General features: G+C 43.1%; 1 protein-coding gene across 2 annotated transcripts in view; it reads right to left on the bottom strand.

Moving 5' to 3' along the window:
• ZNF268 (zinc finger protein 268) overlaps positions 1-15,412 on the bottom strand; it is a 40,560-nt gene extending 25,148 nt beyond the window's left edge. The window contains exons 1-2 of one of the 2 annotated variants that reach the window (XM_055322781.1): positions 15,127-15,412; positions 14,871-14,938 (exon numbers count right to left, since the gene is read on the bottom strand). In XM_055322781.1, the coding sequence (XP_055178756.1) occupies positions 14,871-14,903 (33 nt within the window). In that variant the 5' untranslated portion in view covers positions 14,904-14,938; positions 15,127-15,412. The remainder of the gene's footprint in view (positions 1-14,870; positions 14,939-15,126) is intronic. The other variant, XM_055322780.1, reaches the window with a different exon arrangement.
• Between the last annotated feature and the right edge of the window lie 2,722 nt (positions 15,413-18,134).

The raw sequence follows: 18,134 nt of genomic DNA, 5'->3' as shown, positions 1-18,134 counted from the left end.
ACAAGAAAAAGCCCATAGACATCAACACCAAACAAACACACATGGTCTAGGTGACAGGGTTTCCTCACAAACATCAAGATATATGTAGAGGTGACCCGAGAGCAGAAGACAGATCCCAACAGAGAAGAGTGAGCAATGAGGGAAAATTCCAATGGCCTACACACTGCAGATCCCCAAAGTCCCCATGATGTGTGCCCCCACGGGAGAACAATCCCAAAGTCACTACCTGACCTGACAGCACTGTGGCCACCTGAGAACATGAGAATTTGAAGGAACAAAACAGTCCTTCCCAGACACACAGACTTTTGCTCTGAGGGAAAAGTGCAAAAATAGTGCCCAAATCACTCAGCACATAAGATTAATGTAATGAGAAGGAGAGAAAGAAAGAGACAGGGAGAGAGAGGGGAGAGGGGAGGGAGAGGGAAGGAGGGGAGAAGAGAGGAGAGATCAGGATAAGAGGGAAAGGACACAAAAGGGGGAAAGGATATCAGACAGGAGGAAGAAAGACTTCAGACCTTATTCCAGAAATTAACAACAAAATATGTCAATTTGAGAAGGACATTAGAAGACAAGGCACGCTGACCTCTAGGAAGCATAGGGCAAGAGGCAGAATGAAGGGCTTGGTGACAAGGGTTAGCATACAGGTGTGAGTTTGCTTGTATCTCCAAAAGAATGGCGGAGAAGATGAGCTAGGAACAGTAAAAATAGTAATTTCTGCAGGAGGGAAAGAACAGGGCAGAAGGGATGCAAGCAAGTTAGTTTATACTTTTGAATCATGTAAATATCTTACATAATCAAAAAGAGGGAAGACAGTTCTTACAGTTGCAAATAAGTATCAACAAATATATATTTTTATCAAATTGGAAACAAAACTACAAGAGAATAATTTTTCTAACTGATCTTAACATGTGGTATCTGTGTATTCTTTGGATAAAATGAGCTACAAAGACAGACTGGACTTCCTTCAGTATCCTTGTTAGTGAAAATAAATTATAATTTTAAACCACTTTATGTACACTGTAGGAAATGACCATCATAGTACCATTATTAAGAACCAAGATATCTGGATTTAACAGATACATTCATAATATTCCATCATAAAATAGCAGGATACACATTCCATATACATGGAACATTCTCCAGAATAGACCATTAAACAAGTCACAACAAATTCAAAAAGACCAAAGTCATTCCATGCATCTTTTCTGACCACATGCTATGAAACTAAAAGTCACGAGACAAAATCTGGGGAAAACACAAATACATGGGAGTTAAACAACATACTACTAAACAATGAATGTGTCATCCAAGAAAGAAAATTAAAAAATAGTGGAGAAAAATGAAAATGAAAACACAACAGTCCAAAATCTCTGGGATGTTTTAAGAGGGAAGTTCACAGCAATAAAGGCCCACCCCAATTAGCAAGAAAAACCCCAAACAACTGATCATACATCTAAAGAAACTAGAAAAAGAACAAACAAAACCCAAAACCAGTACAAAGAAGGAAATAATAAAGATTAGAGCTGAAATAAATCAAATAGAAACTAAAACAAAACAATAGAACAGAGCACGTGGGTGGCTCAGTCAGTCAAGTGTCTGTCTTCAGCTCAGGGAATGGACTCAGGGTCCCGGGACTGAGTCCCAAGTCAGGCTCCCTGCTTAGAAGGGAGCCTGCTTCTCCCTTTCCTCACTCCCCCCATGTTCTTTCTTACTATCTCTCTCTCAAATAAATAAACTCTTAAAAAAAAAAAAAGAAAAAAGAAAGAAAAGAAAGAACAATCAATGAAACCAGGAGCTAGTTCTTTGAAAAGACCAATGAAATCAATAAATGTTTAGCTGGAGAGAGAGAGACAAGAGGAGACTCAAATAAACAAAATCAGAAAAGAAAGAGGAGAAATAGTAACTATTACCACAGAAATACAAAGCATTGTAAGAAAATAGAATGAAAGATTATATGCCAACAAATTGGACACCTTAGATGAAATGGATAAATTCTTTGAGACACATAACCTCCCAAAAGTGAATCAGGAAGAAATATAAAATTTGAACAGACGGATTACCAGTGATGATGTTGAATCAATAATCAAAAAACTCCCAACAAACAATAATACAAACTAGAAAGCTTCACAGGTAACTTCTACCAAACATTTAAAGAAGAGTTAATACCTATTCTTTTCAAACTATTCCAAAAAATAGAAGAAGGAAAACTGCCAAATTTATTCTATGAGGCCAGTGTTACCCTGATCCCAAAACCAAATAAAGACATTACAAAAAAGGGGAACTACAGGCCAGCATCTCTGATGAACATAGATGCAAAAATCCTCCCCAAAATATCAGCAAACTGAATACAATACTTAAAAAAAAAAAAATCTTTCACTATGATCAAGTGAGATTTATTCCTGGGTTGCAAGGGTGGTTCAATATCCACAAATCAATCATCAATCAACATGATAGATGCAGAAAAAGCATTTCACAGGGTACAACATCCATTCATGACTTTAAAAAAAAAATCCATGAAGTAAGTTTAAATATATATATTTTTTAATTTTTATTTATTTATGATAGTCAGAGAGAGAGAGAGAGGCAGAGACATAGGCAGAGGGAGAAGCAGGCTCCATGCACCGGGAGCCCGACGTGGGATTCGATCCCGGGTCTCCAGGATCGCGCCCTGGGCCAAAGGCAGGCGCCAAACCGCTGCGCCACCCAGGGATCCCCCATGAAGTAAGTTTAAAGGGAATATACCTCAACATAATAAAAGCCATCTATGAAAAACCCACAGCTAATATCATACTCAATGGTGAAAAACTGAAAGCTTTCCCCCTAAGATCACTCTCACCACTTTTATTCAACACAGTACCCAAAGTACTACCCACAGCTATCGGGCAAGAAAAAGGAATAAAAGGCACCCAGATTGGTAAGGAAGAAGTAAAATTTTCACTATCTCCAGATGACATGATACTACATATAGAAAACCCTAAAGATTCTACCAAAAAACCTTCTAGAATTGATAAATGAATTCAATGAGGTTGCAGGATACAGAATAAATGTACAGAAATCTGTCACAGGGACTCCTGGGTGGCTCAGCAGTTGAGCATCTGCCTTCGGCTCAGGGCGTGATCCCAGAGCCCCAAGATCGTGTCCCACATGGGGCTCCCTGCATGGAGCCTGCTTTTCCCTCTGCCTATGTCTCTGACTCTCTCTCTCTCTCTCTCTCTCTCTCTCTCTCGGTCTCTCATGAATTAAAAAAAAAAAAAGAAAAGAAAAGAAAAAGAAATCCATCACATTTCTACACACTAAAAATAAAGCAGCAGAGAGAAATTAAGAAAACAATCCCATTTACAGTTGCACCAAAAATAATAAAATACCTAGGAATAAAAACAAAGAAAATGAAAGACCTGTGTTCTGTAAACTATAAAGCACTGGTGAAAGAAATCAAAGATGACACAAATGAAAAATTATTCCATGCTCATGGATTGGAAAAACAGATACTATAAAATGTCCATACTGGGTAGTATGAACAGTAAATCTGCAGATTTAATGCAATCCCAGCCAAAATACCAACAGAATTTTTCACAGACCTAGAACAAATAATCCTATAATTTGTATGGAACCATGAAAGACTCCAAATAGCCAAACCATCTGAAAAAGAAAAACAAAAACAAAGCTGGAAGTATCATAATTCCGCACTTCAAGTTATACTACAAAGTAATCAAAACAGTATGGTACTGGCATAAAAACAGACTCAGAGATCAATAGAAAAGGACACAGAGCCCAGAAATAAGCCCACAATTATAAGGTCAATTAATCTTTGAAAAAGAGGCAAGAATATTCAATGGGAAAAAGACAATCTCTCCAACAAATGTTAGGAAAACTGGACAACCACACACAGAAGAATGAACCTGGACCACTCTTTTACACCATACCAAAAAATAAGAATAAAATAAACTCCAAGTGATGAAAAACTTACATATGAGATCTGAAGCCATAAAAATCCTAGAAAAGAAAAGAAAAGAAAATCCTAGAAAAGACTACAAGCAGCAATTTCTCTAAACTCAGCCATAGCAACATTTTTCTAATGTCTCTTAAAGCAAGGGAAACAAAGGCAAAAATGAACTATTGGTACTTTATCAAAATAAAAAGCTTCTGTACAGTAAAAGAACAATCACGAAAACTAAAAGACAACCTACAGAATGGGAGAAGATATTTGCAAATTACATATCCAATAAACTGATACAACTCAATACCCACAAAACAGATAATCCAATTTAAAAATGGGCAAAAGGGACACCTGAGTGGCTCAGTTGGTTAAGCATTTGCCTTTGGCTCAGGTCATGATCTTGGGGTCCTGAGATCGAGTCCCACATCAGGCTCCATGCTCAGGGAGGAGTCTGCTTCTCCCTCTGCTCCTCTCTCTCTCAAATAAAATATTTTTTAAAAAATTGGCAGAAGACATGAATAGGCATTTTTCCAAAGAGACATGTGGATGGCCAACAGACACTTGAAAAGATGCTCAACATTGCATCATCAGGGAATCAAAACTACAATGAGATACCACCTCACACCTAAAAGGGTGGCTAAAATCAACCCAGGAAACAACAGATGTGGGCGAAGATGTGGAGAAAAGGGAGCCCTCCTGCACTGTTGGTGAGAATGCAAACTGGTGCAGCCACTCAGGCAAACAGTATGGAGGTTCCTCAAAGACTGAAAAATAGAATTATCCTATGATGCAGTAATTACATTACAAGGTATCTACCCAAAGAATACAAAAACAGTAATTTGAAAAGATCCGTGCAACCCTATGTTTATACCAGCATCATCTACAAGAGCCAAAGTATGGAAACAGCCCAAGTGTCCACAGACTGATGAAGAGATAATGAAGATGTGGTGTGTACACACGTACACACGTACACACACACACACACACACACACACACTGGAATATTACTCAGCTATTAGAATGAAAGCTGAGTAATATTCAGAATAATAAAGAAAGAAATCTTGCCATTTGCAAAAACATGGATGGACCTTGAGAGTGTTATGCTACGCAAAATAAGCCAGTTGGAGAAAGACAAATACCATATGATCGCACTCATATTGTGGAATTTAAGAAACAAAACAAAATACACAAAACAAAAAACAGAGAAACAATCCTGGAAACACAACCTTCACTGTAGAGAACTGTGGTCAGCAAGTAGAGGAGGGGGGAGTCTGCATTAGGTCCAGGGGTGAAGTGCACAGGGACCAGGGGTAGCATGGAGGGATGTGAGGAAATGCTGAGTTATTACACTGCGTGCCCCAAACTAACACAACATCACATTTTTTTTTAATTTTTTTAATTTATTTATGATAGGCACACAGTGAGAGAGAGAGAGAGGCAGAGACACAGGCAGAGGGAGAAGCAGGCTCCATGCACCGGGAGCCCGACATGGGATTCGATCCCGGGTCTCCAGGATCGCGCCCTGGGCCAAAGGCAGGCGCTAAACCGCTGCGCCACCCAGGGATCCCACAACATCACATTTTAACTACACTGGAATTAAAATTTAAAACTTCATAAAATACAAACAAGATATCTAGCACATGACAAAACAGATGTAACAGTAAGTTTTTTATCCTTATACATTGTTGTTAAGAATGTAAAATGGAGTTTTATGTAAAATTTGTTCCTCGAAATGTCAAACACAGAATTACTGTCTTACCCAGCAATTCCATTTCTAGGTCTGCCCTAAAGAATTAAAAGCACATGTATATACAAACACACTTACACAAATGTGCATCACAGCATTTCATTACTGAAAACAATCCAAATGTCTATCAATGGATGAATGGATAAACAAAATGTGGTATATATATATAAAGGTTATTCACCCGTAAAAAGGAATTAGATACTGATAAATGCTACCACGTAGATGAACTTTTGTAGTATTAGTACCTGACAATTAGCTTTTTTTGAACATAAGTGCCTGACAGCAAGCTTCTCATTGTCAAGGCATTCACTTTGAAGACATTCATCTTGGACAAACATTACTGCCAGCTAAACAGGCGAAGAACCAGGCTGCCCTTCCCAAAAAGTCCCCCTTTTGGAAAGCCCTGGGTGACCTACATAACTACTTGCTTGAGTGATCCTGGTTTTCCCTTTCTGTGCTCTAAATCCCACCATTACATTTTAAAATTACCAATGAAGAGTGAACTTGAAAAATAAAAGGCACTTCATCCTCAACCCCAATAAAGGCAGAATCCCAGGCCTGCGTGCACGCTTTCCCTCCCAATTTTGCTGTGTAGCATACCACATATCCTCCAGGACCTGTGAGCTATAATCCTTGTTTTTCCAATGTTCCCAGATGGTTGTTACTGAGGTGCATCTTGCAATCATAGAAAGAACTGCAATTGCCACTCCAGCCACAACTTTGACTCCAGCCAGGGAAAGGTCTGGAGACCCACCACGTGGGCTCAGGTGAGTGCCCCAGGCCTTCCTAGTCACTGACATCACTAAGGAAAGGCTGAAACCAACATAAAGCAACCCTTAGAGACATCATGCTAAAAGAAGCCTGATATATAGAGTGTCCCGGGTGGCTCAGCGGTTTAGTGCCGCCTTCAGCCCAGGGTGTGATCCCGGAGACCCAGGATAGAGTCCCATGTCGGGCTCCCGGCTCGGAGCCTGCTTCTCCCTCTGCCTGTGTCTCTGCCTCTCTCTCTCTCTCTGTCTCTCATTAATAAATAAAACCTTAAAAAAAAAAAGCCAGATATAAAAGGCCACATATGGTATAACCATAGATGTCGAGAATTGGTAAATTCATAAAACACAAAGTAGATTAATGGTTGCCAGGGAAAAGAAGGAATGGGGATTGACTGTAGATGGGGACAGAGTTTCTTTTTGGACTGATGATAATGTCCTAGAATAAGAGAGTGGTGATATGTGTACAAGTCTAAATACAAAAAAAGACTGACATGTACATTTTAAAGCCTTTTTTTATTTATTATTTATTTATTTATTTAATTATTTGATTATTTATTTATTTATTTATTTATTTATGATAGGCACACAGTGAGAGAGAGAGAGGCAGAGACACAGGCAGAGGGAGAAGCAGGCTCCATGCACCGGGAGCCCGACGTGGGATTCAATCCCGGGTCTCCAGGATCGCGCCCTGGGCCAAAGGCAGGCGCTAAACCGCTGCGCCACCCAGGGATCCCCGACGTGTACATTTTAAGAGTTAATTTTATGGTACATATACTATGCCACAATGAAATTTCTACAGAGTATTTAATGTCAATGATTTTTATTAAATTGGTGGCTATGCAGGAATCATCTCATCCAGGATTATATTCATGTTGCTTCAGATATTATGTGCCCCCTTGTAGCCAAGGCACTCTCATCCCAACTCACTGCCCTGCTTCCTGTCTACAGAACTGCCTTTCTTGGACAGTTCATACAAGTGGGATCATGGTATATATTGTGTCTGGTTTGGTTCACTTAGGATAATGCCTTTGAAGTTTATTCTGTTACAGCACAGGCCAATAGTTTGTCCCCATTATTGCTCAGCGTTATTCCATCTTGGCTATACATTCACCAGTTAATCAACATTTAGATTACACTTTTGGGCTACTAGGAATAATCCTGCCACATACATTCACATGTAAGTCTTTATGTAAACAGGGATCCCTGGGTGGCGCAGCAGTTTGGCGCCTGCCCTTTGGCCCAGGGCGCGATCCTGGAGACCCAGGATCGAATCCCACGTCGGGCTGCCGGTGCATGGAGCCTGTTTCTCCCTCTGCCTGTGTCTCTGTCTCTCTCTCTCTCTGTGACTATCATAAAAAAAAAAAAAAGTCTTTATGTAAACAACATCTTTTCCTTTATCTTGGATAAATTCCTAGAGGTCAAATGGTTGCATTATATAGTAGATTTATATTTCACTTTTTATTTTTTCTAAAGATTTTATTTATTCATGAGAGACAGACAGAGAGAGAGAGAGAGAGAGGCAGAGACACAAGCAGAGGGAGAAGCAGGCTCCATGCAGGGAGCCTGATGTGGGACTCGATCCCAGGACTCCAGGACCACGCCCTGGGCTGAAGGCAGGCACTAAACCGCTGAGCTACCCACTTTTTAAAGAAATTGCCAAAATCTTTCAAAGCAACTGCATCACTTTACATTCCTACCAGTTTATAAAGGTTTCAATTTCTTTACTTGGTCTGCTTTTCTGCCTATAGCCATCCCAGTAGGTGTAGAGTGGTACTTCATTATGATGAAATTTGTATTTCTCTAGTGACTAAGGACGGTAAGCATCTTTTCATGTGCTATTTGCCATCTATAGATCTGCTTTGGTAAAGTGCATTCCAATCCTTTGCCCATTTTTATTTTTTTTTCCTTTGCCCATTTTTCAACTGGAGTGTCTTCATACTGAGTTACAAGTGTTCAGAATATATTCTGAATACATTCCTGTATTATATACATGTTTTGCAAATATCTCAGAGTCTGTGACTTGTCTTTGCATTTTCTGAATAAAATCACTTTTAAGTGCAAAAGTTCTTATTTTGATGTAGTAGTCCAATTTATAACTTCAAAAGCAGAATCTATATACAAGCTTTCTCTTTTTTGGAGGCTGTGGTATTGGAGGTCCATCTAAGAACTCTGGCCTAACCCAAAGTCACAAATATTTTCCTATGTATTTTCTTCCAGAAGTGTTAGAGCTTTAGCTCTTATTTAAATCTATGTTTCATTTTGAGTTCATTTTTCTTGTACTGTGTCAGGTAAGAGTCAAAGTTCCTATTTTTGAAAAATTTTAATTTTGGTAAAATATACAGAACACAAAACTTATCTTAAGCACTCTTAAATGTACAGTTCAGTGGAATTGAGTCCATTTCAGTGTTACATCATCATAACCACCTTCTATTTGCAGAAGGCTTTTTATCTATAAAACTGAAACTGTCCTCTGAACAGTAACCCCCATTCTACCCTCCCTCCAGTCCCTGACAACCATCACTCTACTTTCTATGAATTTGACAACTCTGAGAAACTCCTATTAGTGGAATCATGTAATATCCATCCTTTCATGACTAACTCATTGCACTAAAGATGACGTCCTCAAGGTTCATCCACGCCACGGCATGTGTCAGAATCTTTTTAAGGTTGAATCGTTATTTCATGCATATCTGTATCAGCACATACAGACACACACACACACACACACACACACATTCTGATTATCCACTCATCTTTTGGTGAACACTTCGGTTACTTCCACTAAAAAGACAGTAATTAGTAATTTTAGAAAAGTGAAAACTCTGTAATTTGAATTGAACATACCAATATGAACCAAACTTTTTTCCTTTCCAAAGAGTCCTAGGTCTGCCTAGTGAAACAGCCTAGAAGCCATGATATTGCAGTACCAATTGTGGTCTCTGAGCATATTAATCTACTAAATGGTACCAGGGTTCCAGAAGAAAGGGTTGGTTCCAGATTTGGGACAGGACATACTCAGATGAACCTAGAATATCCTGTTGGGCCCAAAAGCAAGGGAGCCAGGAAGCCAGCTAAGACTGACAGAGTCATTTCAAAAGAGCTCAGGACCAAGCTGCAGAGGCTCCCTCTAGCCAAAGCTGGGTCAATGTAACTCTCTAAAAGAATAAGGACTGCAATTGATTGAAACTAATTTAACAGATTAGGATTTATAAATTTCTGGGACCCCTAGTTGGTTCAGTTGGTTAAGCATCTGCCTTGGGCTCAGGTCATGATCCCAGAGTCCTGGGATCAAGCCCCATATTGGGCTCTCCAGAGGGAGCCTGCTTCTCCCTCTGCCTCTACCGACCCCACCCCTGCTTGTGTTCTCTTGTGCTCTCTCTCCTTCTCACTCTCAAAATAAAAGTTGTAAAAAGATTTATGAATTTCTTTTTAAAGATTTTATTTATTTATGCATGAGATACAGAGAGAGGCAGAGACACAGGCAGAGGCAGAAGCAGGCTCCCTATGGGTAGCCTGATGCAGAACTCAATCCCAGTACCCTGGGATCATGACCTGAGCCAAAGGCAGACTTTCAACCACTGAGCCAGCCAGGTGCCCAATGAATTTCTTAATCATACTCAAATTAACAACAAAAAAAATCAAACTCATTGCTGTCACCAATGGAGGTAATTATGGCATCAACACCTTAGTGAACCCTGGCACTTAATGGTAAAGAATTAAGCATGTACCCTGCCATTCCTATAATCCACTCAGGGCTCAATCTCAAGACCCTGAGATCATGACCTGACCAGAAATTAACATTCAGCTGCTTAACTGACTGAGCCACTCAGGCACCCTACTTCAAATAATTTCCAGGTACAGTGACCAGTGCACAAGATAACAAAACTTTCAGAAAACAAGATGATATAACACCTAATGAAAGTCAAGAAATAGAAAGAAACCCTCAAAGACAACATACACTGGGATATATGGCCACTGATTATAAAGCAAACATTTTATTACATTCAAGGAGACAAAAGCAAACTTCATAATTTGGCCAGAATTAGACAAATGACCTAGTAAGTATATTTGAAAAAGGGAAAGAATTAATAGAAATGGATGGGTCGCCTGGGTGGCTTGGTCAGTTAAGTGTCCCTTAATTTCAGCTCAGGTCATGATCTCAGGATCCTGAGATAGAGCCATGCATAGGGCTCCACGGTCAACAGGGAGTCTCCTGGAGATTCTTTCCCTCTCTCCCTCTGTTCCTCCCTTGCTGTGTGCACACATGCTTGCTCTCTCTCTAGTAAATAAATAAATAAATACTTTCTTTAAAAAAAAGGTAGAAAACATATTAATCATAATATTTTTAATAGATTAGAATTAGTTCATTAAAAGACAAATTATAAGTTATCCAGAAAACAGCCATTAATTTTTTTAATGTAAAGCAATAAACAATGTGTATAACTCTCCAACCTCTGTACAGAGAAGAGAATAAAAAGGCAAGAAAGAAGAAAAAACAAAAACAAACATAATCCCAGATCGAGTATAGCAAATAGAAAGCATATAGTAAGACGGGAGATTTAAACCCAGACACATCGGTAATTACATCAATCATAAACAAGGTGTTCCATTTAAAATAAAAGGATTGGGACGCCTGGGAGGCTCAGCGGTTGGGCATCTGCCTTCAGCTCAGGGCGTGATCCTGGGGTCTGGGACAGGGTTTCGTGTCGGGCTTCCTGCAGGGAGCCCGCTTCTCCCTCTGCCTGTGTCTCTGCCTCTCTCTGTCTCTCATAAATGAATAAATAAAATCTTAAAAAATAAATAAGTAAATAAATAAATAAAAGGATTGAAAACTGATGAAGAACAAAAAACCAAACTGATGCTGTTTAAAAAAGATGCATCTAAAATATAAAGATATAAAAAGATACAAAAGATAAAACAAGCAAAAGGAAGCTCCAGTAGCTTTATGAGCATAAAATAAACTTTAAGGGAAAAAAGAATCCCTGGAAATAAAGAGCAACTCCACAATCATTAAAGATTCTACTCATCAGGAAAATATAATTTTAAGTTTGTTGGAGAGGATGAGTAGTCTGCTCAAAGTCAGCTACGGAGGGGTGGCTGAAATGCAAACTGGCCACCAAATGGCATCCCCTCTCCTCTCTAAACTCTTAACAGCCAAGGACGAGAAAGTAGGGTCTCGCTCTAGCTAGGCTCCAGGACCATCCCTGAACATCCCCCCACTGCTGGAAGCACCTGCGTACACAGGCAGCCTGTCTGCTGAAGCCTCAATATCTCTTTCCTCCACAGCTAATCCTACAGATCCTTTGAGATGCACACTGTTCAGTCTCATCCCCTGGGCTTCCTTCTGCCTCAGCTCTAACCCCGTGGCTGCCTGCCACCCTAGTCCCTTCTCTGAACCTCCTGGAAGATGTGAGAGGCTGGGGCCAGGGCTCTCTGACCTGTGTATCCTCAGTGCCAAATCAGTACCTGGAATATATAAACAAGCGTTTAGTAAAGGTTGTTAGTTTTGAGCAAGTAATTAATGAATAAACATTGCCACATTCTAACTTTGAATTCCCCAAGAGGGTCAGTCTGGGGAAAGCTGCGGATAAACAGTAGGGTATGCAAAGGAGGACCAGCCACACTTTCTCAGAAACGCCTCCTTCTAAAACTCCCTTCCCTCCCCACATTCCAGCTCACATCCGTTCTGCATTCCCAATTCATTCACTGCTCTACAAACTACGATACTAGCATGGACTGATGGTGACAGTGTTTGAAGGGGTCCATGGGAGCAGAAGTCCTGCCCACGTACTGAAGCACAACAGAGACAAATTTTGCTAATACAATCAACTCCTACTGGGGGGGGGGGGGGAGACAGAGTCTTTCTAAGCCCCTAGAAATGTAAGTGAATTTGTAATAATATATTTAAGACAGGGTGGGAGAGGAGTGTCAATGGCAGAAAGTAGCCAAACAATAAAAGCGAGTGGAAAAAACAAAACCTGCCAACAAGTGTTCAGCATCCTCAGAGGGTCTAGGGCTTTCAAGGCCTCCATGAAATGTCCCTTCCAATGATCACCACCTGTTGCTCAGAATTCATACTCATCAGTCTTCTAGTTACTAAGTATCATCTTGATACCTAAAAGGAGAAACCCAGGGACAGGGCCCCTCTGGTGCACATTTCTGCCCCATCCCTGAGTGGGACTGTCTACATTTACATAGAAGCCCAGGCTCTCTATCATACCCCACATTCTAACCAGAGTAGATATACTTAACCGGTCCTGCTTTTGTCATTTCCTGGGTCCAAAGAGCTGAAAAGTAACCATTTCTAGGTAAACAGGAATGACCATTAGGGCCCGGGATGCTGAAATCTGTGTCCTGAGATTCCCAACCTATATCCTAAGGCAGTAGAATACACTAGCCAGTGAAATGGGTACAGAGCCACACCACCTGGTTCCAGTCCTGACTCTACACCGACCAGTGCTGTAACCTGGCTCCTAACTACAGGCATTAAGTAATATGTATAGAAGACTTAGCACAAAACCTCACAATAGTCAATACTGATTATAATTATTTGTTTGGAATGGTAACAAATACAAGACTGCTTAAGGGAAATAAGTCACCCTGAAAAATGTCAAATGGCTAAATGTAGTTTTTTTTTTTTTAATTTTTATTTATTTATGATAGTCACACAGAATGAGAGAGAGAGGCAGAGACACAGGCAGAGGGAGAAGCAGGCTCCATGCACCGGGAGCCCGACGTGGGATTCGATCCTGGGTCTCCAGGATCGCGCCCCGGGCCAAAGGCAGGCGCTAAACCGCTGCGCCACCCAGGGATCCCTCAAATGGCTAAATGAAAAGAATAAGCTGGTTCTCAGAAGAAGATTCTACTTCCAAATAGCTCCCAGTTCTAGCTAGTTCCTCCATTTCTATTGCCCTAGATAAAAACCTCCACCATCTCTGATCTGCACAACTGCAGTAAGCTAACTGGCCAGCCCTCTTCTGCCACTCCATCTATTCTTGTCCATCTACAACCCATTGTCTACCTAGCCAGAAGGATCTCTGAAAACCTACGTACACTGTGCTGCCTCCTCTTTTAACAAACAGCTTCTCAGCTTCATCTGGCCTCCAGCCACCTCTGTGTTTGCTCCCCACCCTGCCCCCTCTGTCTGCCCCCGCCCCCCCACCACGTCCACAACCCCAGCCACACAAGCCTTCCTTCCATTATTACAAAAGCATCAACCTTCTCATGATCTTGGCAATGGCTGTTCCCACCCTGCTCCTCCCAGGGCCAGCATGCTCTTGTAACTTAGGCCTTGACTTAGTGGGGCCTTCTCTAATCACCCAATCTTTGACATTACCAGTTTTAATTCTAAGTGTAACTCAACTCTGATACTTTCTTTTTTGCCTGAGTGGTTTCTTCATCATTTTCTGTCATCTGCCCCCCTCCAGTAGAATGAGAACTCTCCAAGAGCACAGGTTCTGTCAGGCTTGTTCAGCAGTACATGTCCAGGACCCAGAACGGGGCCTGGTACATTGTGGGTGTGCTGTTCTCATTACTGCACTCCTCCTAAAGCACATACACATTCACTCTGTCCTGGAAATACTAACGGCAACACCCACCACTACCATCACCACTGAATCCAAACTGAACTTTTATGACTAATGTTACCTGATGTCTGTGGGACATTGGACATGGCAATCCGTTTTGAAGTTTCTTTTCCCTTAACTCTGAAGTACAAGTTCTCTCCTTTCCTCTCATCTCTATGGGCTCTGGGTCAGTCTCCAGCTTCTCCTCTTCTTCTTCTTTTTAAAGATTGTATTTATTTATTCATGAGAAACACAAAGAAAGAGGCAGAGACACAGACAGAGGGAGAAGAAGGTTCCCTACAGAGAGCCTGATGTGGGACTCAATCCCAGGACTCCGGGATCACGCCCTGAGCCAAAGACAGACGCCCAACCACTGAGCTACCCGGGCGCCCCTCCAGTCCCTATTCTGCTGCCTCCTGTCAATTCCCTGAGCACCATCCTCAACGCTCCTCTCAGGCTACACTCTCTCCTTGAGCTAATCTGGCCATACCTCACCAGTACACCTGTCCAGATCTTTTTCCTTAGACACTTGCATAACCATCTGCCCACCAAAAAGAAGTAGGTACAGTCCACACGCAACAGAAATCTCCACCCACGCTCCACCCCTACCCCAGGCCCACAGAGCAGAATCCCAGAGGTCATCCCTGGCTCAGCCTCCTTCACAAGCCACAAGCACACAACCAGTTACCAAATCCAGGTGCTTCTGCCCCCTATCCTTTTTTAAACTGATGTTTTCTACATACTGAATTGACGCTCGGCGTCCCGGAAGAGGGGTTCCGCACGAACCCCGCTCCGGAGAAGGACCGGAGCTCAGGGAGGGCTCTCCCGAAAGGACAGGAGCCCCTACTCACCCAGATGGCTGAGGTCCGCACCCTGGTGGCCATCCCCGCGCTCAGTGCTGGGCGCCAGCGGGCCCCGGCTGCCGGAGGAGAGAGACAGTGAAGGCGGAATCTCCGCGCCGCCCCCGCCGCCCCCACACCCGGAAGGCCTCAGGGGCCTACACCGCCGCGTCCCTCCGCTCCCGCCCTCCCGCCGTCTCTCGTGGAGCCTCTGTCTCTCCGCCCCCCACGCCCTCCCGGCTCCCAACCCCGGACGCTGAGGCCACACCGGTCTTCACCGTCTCGCCGCCCTGAAGCGGAAGAGATTGGGTGCGTCGGACTCCACGAACCCCTCAGCCGGCAGCCAGGGGACTCGGAGAGACTGGCTGCCTCCACCTCCCGGATATGCAGTCACATCGGCTACGAACTCCCTTTCGGCTCTGCGACGTCCGCTCCTGATGCTTCGGCTCAAGAGGCAGGCGTGGTCGGCCCCCTTCAGTTCGGGTCACCGCGATGGGAAAGTGACAAGCACCTCCAAGCACGGTTTTCTAGGCCGGGCCCAGCCAATGGCGGCCGCCAGGGACGCACAGGAAGCGCGTCAGTGCGGTGCGCCCCAGCGGGGAGCAAACTACAACTCCCAGAACGCCCCGCAGCACTCCTCCGACGGCGCGGGGCGCGGGGCGCGGGGCGCGGGGCGCGGGGCGCGGGGCGCGGGGCGCGGGGCGCGGGGCGCGGGGCGCGGGGCGCGGGGCGCGGGGCGCGGGGCGGGCTCCCGGGAGGAGCTCAGTTCCCCAGGGCCTACCCTGGGCGCCCGCGCTGGGGGCGTGAAGTACCGCGGACGACGGCAGAGGTGGAGGCGGCGACGCAGAGAGGGGAGTGCTGCCAGTTGCGGTGAAAGCGTGCCGACTGCTCTCCTTTTCTGAAATGGTTAAAGCCCAAGTTCACATGGTAACAGCTCAGAAATTCATGAGGACGGGTTAACATAAGTGACACCTTAACGAGTATTAAAAAATAACGAGTGAGGGACGCCTTGAACGTCTGCCTTCCGCGCAGGTACTGATCCGGGGTCCTGGAGTTCCTCGCGGGGAGCCTTTCTTCCTCTGCCAGTGTCTCTGGCTCTGTCTCCGTGCCTCTCATAATAAAGTCTTCCAAAATAATAAATAACGAGTGAACACAGGCATTGTTTTACATTTTTCTCGGGTGAAAATCTTTTAATTTCTGGCTTAATAGAAAACAGCTGGCGGGGCACCAGGGTGGCTCAGTGGTTGAGGGTCTGCCTTTGGCTCAGGTCGTGATCCGGGTCTGGGATTGAGCCCCAGCGGGGAGCCTGCTTCTCCCTCTGCCTGTGTCTGCCTCTCTATGTCTCTCATGGATAAATCTTAAAAAAAGAAAAGAAAAACAGCTAGATTCTTGTTTGCTCCTGTGTTCAGTCTGTTGCATGTGGTGTTTCTGTGGAAGTGTTTAGGGAGATCCAGTCTCACACAAGTATGTAGTTGGGAAAGAACGGGATGTTTTCATATGCTTATAGGACAATCATGGATGTCTGTGACCAGCACGAGCTAAATGGGATTCTATAATATGGTCTGAAATGAACGTCTGCTCTATCAGGATCTGTCTTGAGCTTTGAGTGGACAGTTGTGTTGTACTGGAAGCTGGCGGACACAAGTTTCACAGAAATTCACAGTGGCAGGTACAAGTTTTCCAAAATTCTCCTACTCCTTTAAAAACTCCAATTTTGAAAAATTAAAAAAAAAAAATTAAAAAAAAAAAAAAAAAAGGATCCCTGGGTGGCGCAGCGGTTTGGCGCCTGCCTTTGGCCCAGGGCGCGATCCTGGAGACCCGGGATCGAATCCCACATCAGGCTCCCGGTGCATGGAGCCTGCTTCTCCCTCTGCCTGTGTCTCTGCCTCTCTCTCTCTCTCTGTGACTATCATAAATAAATAAAAAAATTAAAAAAAAAACTCCAATTTTGGGAGCGGCTGGGTGGCTCAGTCCTGTGGGCTTCTGATCTCAACTCAGGTTTTCATCTCAGGGTGGTGAGTTCAGGCCCTTGACTTGGGCTCCACACCAGGAATGGAGCCTAGAAAACTAATTTAATGTTGGCAATAAATAAATACTGTCATTTGTTGTCCTTGAAGTGACGTCTCACTTGATTTTTGAGAAAATGCCTGCCATGCCCATTAGAGTGCCTTGTCTTCAGTCCATTTTTTAGCAAAGTTAAGCTCCCAAATAAAATAATCACAGAAGTACTTTTTCTAGAGAGAACTATGGAACTTCAGTAAGCAGCACAGAACACTGTTGCACAGAACTATTACAAAGTATGGACTCAAGTTGATTTTTTAAAAGATTTATTTATTCATGAGAGATAGAGAGAGAGAGGCAAAGACACAGGCAGAGAGAGAAGCAGGCTCCTCACAGGGAGCCCGACATGGGACTCGATTCCAGGACCCCAGGATCACACCCTGAGCCGAAGGCAGATGCTCAACTGCTGAGCCAGGCATCCCTAAAGTTGATTTAATAAAATACTTTCTGCTGCTCTACTAAGGACATCATAAGGTGAAATAAATCCTTAATACTAAATGTGGAAAGGAAGGCTCTACAAGTTTTACACTGAAATGTAGAGTTGGCATCCTTTGCCCACTGATTTGTAAAATAATTCCTGTTATAAACTAGTTTCTTATGTTCTATTAATTCTCTGTGCTCCTGTAACAAGTTACCACAAACTTGGTGGCTTAAAACAATACAAATTTATCTTACAGTTCTGTAGGTCAAAAGTTCCACATGTCTTACTGAGCTAAATCAAAGTGTTGGCAGGGATCCATTTATTTCCACGGAACCCTTTCCAGGGAAGAGATCCTTTCCCTTGCCTTTTCCAGATTTTAGATGCCATGTGCATTTCTTGAATCATGGTCCATTTCCTCCACATTCAAAACCAGCACAGAGTTGAGTCCTGGTCACATCACTCTGGCCTCCTCCTCTGTCTCCCTCTTCCACTTTTAAGGATGTATGGATTCCATTGGGCACATCTGGATAATGGAGGATTAGCAAATGTCATTCTCCTTTGCCATATCACATATTCAGAAATTCTAGGATCAGGATGTGGGCATTTTTTAGGAGCCATTATTTTGCCTACCATGAATATGTGAGTCTGTCTCTAGTCTTTATATTTTGTTCCACTGACATCTGCTTACAGTGTCTGTGAACTTTTTCTGTAAAGTCCAGTGTGCTAGGGCTGCAATGATAAAGTACCACAGACTGGGTAGCTTACACAACCAAAGTTTATTTTCTCACCGTTCT

The sequence above is a fragment of the Nyctereutes procyonoides genome, unplaced genomic scaffold, assembly GCF_905146905.1.
Source record: "Nyctereutes procyonoides isolate TBG_1078 unplaced genomic scaffold, NYPRO_anot_genome, whole genome shotgun sequence".
Classification (NCBI taxonomy): Eukaryota; Metazoa; Chordata; class Mammalia; order Carnivora; family Canidae; genus Nyctereutes; species Nyctereutes procyonoides.
This window is presented reverse-complemented; position numbering and strand designations above follow the sequence as displayed.